This window comes from Oncorhynchus gorbuscha, unplaced genomic scaffold, assembly GCF_021184085.1.
Source record: "Oncorhynchus gorbuscha isolate QuinsamMale2020 ecotype Even-year unplaced genomic scaffold, OgorEven_v1.0 Un_scaffold_1148, whole genome shotgun sequence".
Classification (NCBI taxonomy): Eukaryota; Metazoa; Chordata; class Actinopteri; order Salmoniformes; family Salmonidae; genus Oncorhynchus; species Oncorhynchus gorbuscha.
Genome location: NW_025746014.1, coordinates 150,001 through 157,500, shown reverse-complemented (window position 1 = coordinate 157,500; position 7,500 = coordinate 150,001). Strand labels below are relative to the sequence as shown.

Here is a 7,500-nt window from a genome sequence, read left to right as displayed (position 1 = left end):
GTGTGGTCCTACCTGAGAGGTCGTAGTGTGGTCGTAGTGTGGTCGTAGTGTGGTCGTAGAGAGGTCGTAGTGTGGTCCTACCTGAGAGGTCGTAGTGTGGTCGTAGGGTGGTCGTAGTGTGGTCCTACCTGAGAGGTCGTAGTGTGGTCGTAGTGTGGTCGTAGTGTGGTCGTAGTGTGATCCTACCTGAGAGGTCGTAGTGTGGTCGTAGTGTGGTCGTAGTGTGGTCGTAGTGTGGTCTTACCTGAGAGGTCGTAGTGTGGTCGTAGTGTGGTCCTACCTGAGAGGTCGTAGTGTGGTCGTAGTGTGGTCCTACCTGAGAGGTAGTAGTGTGGTCGTAGTGTTGTCCTACCTGAGAGGTCGTAGTGTGGTCCTACCTGAGAGGTAGTAGTGTGGTCGTAGTGTGGTCGTAGTGTGGTCCTACCTGAGAGGTCGTAGTGTGGTCCTACCTGAGAGGTCGTAGTGTGGTCCTAACTGAGAGGTCGTAGTGTGGTCCTACCTGAGAGGTCGTAGTGTGGTCCTACCTGAGAGGTCGTAGTGTGGTCGTAGTGTGGTCGTAGTGTGGTCCTACCTGAGAGGTCGTAGTGTGGTCGTCCTACCTGAGTGGTCGTAGTGTGGTCCTACCTGAGAGGTCGTGTGGTCGTAGTGTGGTCCTACCTGAGAGGTCGTAGTGTGGTCGTAGTGTGGTCCTACCTGAGAGGTCGTAGTGTGGTCCTAGTGAGAGGTCGTAGTGTGGTCCTACCTGAGAGGTCGTAGTGTGGTCGTAGTGTGGTCGTAGTGTGGTCCTACCTGAGAGGTCGTAGTGTGCGTAGCAGTCGTAGTGTGGTCCTACCTAAGAGGTAGTAGTGTGGTCGTAGTGTGCGTAGCAGTCGTAGTGTGGTCCTACCTGAGAGGTCGTAGTGTGGTCGTAGTGTGGTCGTAGTGTGGTCCTACCTGAGAGGTCGTAGTGTGCGTAGCAGTCGTAGTACTCTGAGGATTCCCAGGATGCGGTTCCCTCCAGTCAAGGCCAGAGAAACCAGGATGTCCACCAGAGAGACAAACACCAGGATCCCATCCAGAACATTCCAGCTGCTCTTCAGGTAGCTCTGTTTACCCCAGCAGAACCCCAACGCTACAATCTATAGACACAACATTAAGAAGACAATAACTCCAAGGACTGACAACAGACTGAAACAGAGATCAGACTGAAACAGAGATCAGACTGAAACAGAAATCAGACAGAAACAGACAACAGACTGAAACAGACAAAAGACAACCTACTGAGTCAGCAGACTGAAACATGAGACTGAAACAGACCACAAACTCAAACAGACAACAAACTGAGACAGAGATCAGACTGAAACAGACAACAGACAACATACTGAGACAGAGAGCAGACTGAAACAGACAGCAGACTGAAACAGACAGTAGACTGAAACAGAGATCAGACTGAAACAGACAGCACTCTGAAACAGAGATCAGACTGAAACAGACAGCAGACTGAAACAGACAGCACTCTAAAACAGAGATCAGACTGAAACAGACAGCAGACAGAAACAGAGATCAGACTGAAACAGACAGTACTCTGAAACAGAGATCAGACTGAAACAGACAACAGACTGAAACATGAGACTGAAACAGACCACAAACTGAAACAGAGATCAGACTGAAATAGAGATCAGACTGAAACAGACAGCAGACTGAGACAGACAACAGACTGAAACGTGAGACTGAAACAGACCACAAACTGAAACAGAGATCAGACTGAAATAGAGATCAGACTGAAACAGACAACAGACTGAGACAGGCAACAGACTGAAACAGACAACAGACTAAAACAGACAACAGACTGAGACAAACAGCAGACTGAGACAGACAGCAGACTGAGACAGGCAACAGACTGAAACAGACAACAAACTGAAACAGACAACAGACTGAGACAAACAGCAGACTGAGACTGAGACAGACAGCAGACTGAGACTGAGACAGACAGCAGACTGAGACAGGCAACAGACTGAAACAGACAACAAACTGAAACAGACAACAGACTGAGACAAACAGCAGACTGAGACTGAGACAGACAGCAGACTGAGAAAGGCAACAGACTGAGACAGGCAACAGACTAAAACAGACAACAGGCTGAGACAGACAGCAGACTGAGACAGACAGCAGACTGAGACAGACAGCAGACTGAGACAGACAGCAGACTGAGACAGACAGCAGACTGAGACAGACAGCAGACTGAGACAGACAGCAGACTAAAACAGACAACAGACTGAGACAAACAGCAGACTGAGACTGAGACAGACAGCAGACTGAGACAGACAACAGACTGAAACAGACAACAGACTAAAACAGACAACAGGCTGAGACAGACAGCAGACTGAGACAGACAGCAGACTGAGACAGACAGCAGACTAAAACAGACAACAGACTGAGACTGAGACAGACAGCAGACTGAGACAGACAACAGGCTGAAACAGACAACAGACTGAAACAGACAGCAGACTGAGACAGACGGTAGTATTACCTTGACAGTCATCTCAGCCAGGAAGATGATCGTGAACACGAAGTTAGAGACACTCAGGAACACTCTCTCCTGGAGGGAGGGAGAGTAGGAGAGACAGTATATTAGAGCAGAGAGTATCTAGTTGGAGACACTCAGAAACACTCTCTCCTGGAGGGAGAGTAGGAGAGACATCGCAAGACATCTGGGAAAGCTTAGCAAAACAGCCAAGGCCGGGGTTCGGGATTTGAGAAGTCAACGAGAGAAGTGAAAAAAAATCTTTCATTAGTTGTTAATTTTCTCCTAATCTAAAAGGAACAACCTTGGATTGGAGCTAAATATCTTAAATAGTTAAACATGTTATTTCTCCATCCTCTTGAAGCTGACAAACTGACATGTTTTCATTTTCGTAAAAAAAACACAAAAAAACCCTGACTTTATATCAAAGTAGCGGTTTTGATTTGACGGCCTACACACACGTAGTTCCGACGGCAAACGACCGTTAGACCAGACGATGCATTTCTACGTACGAGCTTAGATGTTCCAACGACCGTTAGACCAGACGATGCATTTCTACATACGAGCTTAGATGTTCCAACGCCAGACGACCGTTAGACCAGACGATGCATTTCTACGTACGAGCTTAGATGTTCCAACGACCGTTAGACCAGACGATGCATTTCTATATACGAGCTTAGATGTTCCAACGCCAGACGACCGTTAGACCAGACGATGCATTTCTACGTACGAGCTTAGATGTTCCAACGACCGTTAGACCAGACGATGCATTTCTATATACGAGCTTAGATGTTCCAACGCCAGACGACCGTTAGACCAGACGATGCATTTCTACGTACGAGCTTAGATGTTCCAACGACCGTTAGACCAGACGATGCATTTCTACATACGAGCTTAGATGTTCCAACGCCAGACGACCGTTAGACCAGACGATGCATTTCTACGTACGAGCTTAGATGTTCCAACGACCGTTAGACCAGACGATGCATTTCTATATACGAGCTTAGATGTTCCAACGCCAGACGACCGTTAGACCAGACGATGCGTTTCTAGATACGAGCTTAGCTAGCTGACGTCGCCATGACGACATCGTCTGCAAGATCGAGGAGGGGGAACAAGTTTCTGGCCATCTGTAAAAAAAAGGGGCCCTGTGATATTGTTTCCTTCATGTCAAACACTGACAACCCAACAGACTTGCCTTGTTGTCATCCGGTATTAAAAAGATGTCAAGGCAGAGATAGCCCTAATTAATTGGTGAATTGTTGGAATTATGAAAATAGAATGATTATTCAAATTATAATATAGTGGGCGGCACCTTGAATACATTATTGCTTGACATGACAACGAATGACTAAGCCAAGGGAGGCATTATTGACAGGGTAGGAACGAAAGTGGTGGTCAATGTTTCCAAGGGGACACTAATTAGATGTAAACATTCCATGTTTTCTTACCTCATGTAACTAGCCAGCTAGCTAACATATTCATGTTTCACCTATTTCGCTCTGATTTATGATACTGTGGCATAAACAATATGCTTAGCTACAGTGGTTCCTCCTTTAAAAGTTTGCGAGTTTACACCGAGGGACTTAGAGGTACCTAGCATCACGGCTCCAGACCACCACCAGGGGGAGTTAGAGGTACCCAGTGTCACGGCTCCAGACCACCACCAGGGGGAGTTAGAGGTACCCAGTGTCACGACTCCAGACCACCACCAGGTGGAGTTAGAGGTACGTAGCATCACGGCTCCAGACCATCACAAGGGGAGTTAGAGGTACCCAGGATCACGGCTCCAGACCACCACCAGGGGGAGTTAGAGGTACCCAGTGTCACGGCTCCAGACCACCACCAGGTCGAGTTAGAGGTACGCAGCATCACGGCTCCAGACCATCACAAGGGGAGTTAAAGGTACCCAGCATCACGGCTCCAGACCACCACAAGGGGGAGTTAGAGGTACCCAGCATCACGGCTTCATTTCTCCAGACCACCACCAGGGAGACATAGAGGTACCCAGCATCATTACTCCAGACCACCACCAGGGGGAGTTAGAGGATACCCAGCATCACGGCTTCATTTATCCAGACCACCACCAGGGGGAGTTAGAGGTACCCATTGTCATGGCTCCAGACCACCACCAGGGGGAGTTAGAGGTACCCAGTGTCACGGCTCCAGACCACCACCAGGGGGAGTTAGAGGAACCCAGAATCACGGCTCCAGACCACCACCGGGGGGAGTTAGATCACTCATTATGCATTTTGGGTCCCAAGGTTTTTATATAACCAATCATATTGAGTGGTTCCAATGATGAATTTGACGCAAGCCACCTCTCCCTGGTGACGTTCTTCAGCAAAGATGGCTGTCAAAACATTACGGTGGAAACCAAATGTAAGTAATTATAACGTCAAGCAAAACGTTTCCAATGGAGAGGAATATGTTAGTTCATGTAGAGACAAACGATTGGGCATCATTTTTTGTCATAAAGTTAATTTACGAAAATCGTGATTTAGCAAGTTAACTGACTGGCTAACATTATTAGCCAGCTAGCTAGCTAGCTGGTGTTATGAAATTAGTACAGTATCACATTCTTTAATGTTTTAGGGACTCCTGAGAAACCCAGCACACCAGGCTGTCGTCTTGGGAAACAGTGGATGTAAAGAATCTAGCTAGCTGAAAGCATTTACTAAAACGTTAGGTTCTGAACTAATATTCATACCAATCTATGAACCTTAGCTATCATAGTTGTTGTATCGACTTCAAGTCTGAAATGGCAATAAGAATGAAGCCTAACCAACCACATTGAAATAGGTTTCTAGAAGGTAAATTATAAATAGGGTTCTAGAAGGTAAAGTATAAATAGGGTTCTAGAAGGTAAAGTATAAATAGGGTTCTAGAAGGTAAAGTATAAATAGGGTTCTAGAAGGGAAAGTATAAATAGGGTTCTAGAAGGTAAAAATAAAGTATAAATAGGGTTCTAGAAGGTAAAGTATAAATAGGGTTCTAGAAGGTAAAGTATAAATAGGGTTCTAGAAGGTAAAGTATAAATAGGGTTCTAGAAGGTAAAGTATAAATAGGGTTCTAGAAGGGAAAGTATAAATAGGGTTCTAGAAGGTAAAGTATAAATAGGGTTCTAGAAGGTAAAGTATAAATAGGGTTCTAGAAGGTAAAGTGTAAATAGGGTTCTAGAAGGGAAAGTATAAATAGGGTTCTAGAAGGTAAAGTATAGATAATGTTCTAGAAGGTAAAGTATAAATAGGGTTCTAGAAGGTAAAGTATAAATAGGGTTCTAGAAGGGAAAGTATAAATAGGGTTCTAGAAGGTAAAGTATAAATAGGGTTCTAGAAGGTAAAGTATAAATAGGGTTCTAGAAGGTAAAGTATAAATAGGGTTCTAGAAGGTAAAGTATAAATAGTGTTCTAGAAGGTAAAGTAAAAACAGGGTTCTAGAAGGTAAAGTATAAATAGGGTTCTAGAAGGGAAAGTATAAATAGGGTTCTAGAAGGTAAAGTAAAAAACCCAAAGTGGTCGATGCATCAATACTGGTATGTAGTAAAATAGGGTATAACACCAGCCCTAGTGTCTTACGGTGCTGTGAGGCAGAATGCCGGGTCTCTCCAGAGCGATGGTGATGCAGTTGAGGAAGATGAAGAGGAGGACCACGTGATCAAACATCTTATGAGAGATCATCCCCTTAGCCCACACCCGGAACCTAGAGGAGAGAGGAGGGGGGGGTGGGAGGGTGAGGTGAGGGAGGGGAAAGGAGATGTGAGGAGGGCGAGAGAGGTGATGGGGTAAGGGAGGGGGAAGAGGTGGAGGCGTGAGGGAAGGGAGGGTGAGAGAGGTGGGAGGTGAGGGAGGTGGGAGGTGAGGGAGGGAGGGGGAAATCAGCACAGAGGAGGAAGATACAGTATTTATGAGACAACAAGTATATGTGTGTGTGCGTGTGCATGTGTGTGTATTTGTGTGACTCACGAGTTCTGAGGGGAGAACAGGTAGAGGTTCCAGTCTTCATGTTCTCTACACCAGCGTGGCTTGTGGCTCTGCAGCGTTCTCCTGACCCGGAACCACAGGTTCTACAGAGGACAGAGGTCAGAGGTCAGCATTACACACACTCCTTCCTCTACATCGTCAGTCTCTAAGTTTGGATGTGTCTTTCCCATGACGGTGCAGAACATTCTCTAGCAGCAGGGAACAACAACTCTCGCTTGTCCTGTCAGACTGGAAGACTAATGCATTCTGGGAAACACGCCATCAACAAAGTGCTCAGTTCTCGGTGAGCAGGGTTGGAGAACGGGACAGGGGGAAAACACAGTCAGCAACGAAGTCAGTACAAACTGCTAACAACCAACTCGCCACTGTTACGTCAACCCAAACTGCTCCCCAGGGGCACAACTTTCACTGGGGATTTTATTTTTTATTTTACCTTTATTTAACTAGGCAAGTCAGTTAAGAACAAATTCTTATTTTCAATGACGGACTACCGGGGAACAGTGGGTTAACTGCCTGTTCAGGGGCAGAACGACAGATTTGTACCTTGTCAGCTCGAGGGTTTGAACTTGCAACCTTCCGGTTACTAGTCCAACGCTCTAACCACTAGGCTACGCTGCCGCCCCGGGATGATGGGTGGGTGGGTAATTGTTGTCCCCCCCCCACACAGTTTTATCATTGCACCGTGACACCAAAAACGGCGTCGGTGTGCTTTAGGACCATGCGGACGCCCTAGAGCAGTCTGGGTAGGCTGTTTGGAGGTGAATTTAGGACCGCGTTCTACACCACAGAGCGGACGGACAGACTGTGTGAAGGCAAAGCTTCTGAAAAGGCTGGATCAAAACGGGAGAGTTGAACAGAGGCAGCTGCTGTCAGCGTGTTGAACTCTTTCCAACCGAGTTGTAAAAAAGCAAGCAAGCAGAACAGAAACTGGCTACTCTTCAGTTAACTGAAGTAGCCTGGAAGGTATCTGCTGTTTATCTTAATATAAAACTAAACTAAACTACTGTGTATTGA

The 7,500-nt window shown here is 46.4% G+C and overlaps 1 protein-coding gene across 1 annotated transcript in view; it reads right to left on the bottom strand.

Annotated features, from left to right (window-relative positions):
- The window catches only part of LOC124021622 (voltage-dependent T-type calcium channel subunit alpha-1H-like), a 150,231-nt gene that overhangs the window by 33,828 nt on the left and 108,903 nt on the right, over window positions 1-7,500 (bottom strand). The window contains exons 21-24 of the mRNA XM_046336759.1: window positions 6,469-6,569; window positions 6,082-6,205; window positions 2,510-2,578; window positions 934-1,118 (exon numbers count right to left, since the gene is read on the bottom strand). Of these exons, the coding sequence (XP_046192715.1) occupies window positions 934-1,118; window positions 2,510-2,578; window positions 6,082-6,205; window positions 6,469-6,569 (479 nt within the window). The remainder of the gene's footprint in view (window positions 1-933; window positions 1,119-2,509; window positions 2,579-6,081; window positions 6,206-6,468; window positions 6,570-7,500) is intronic.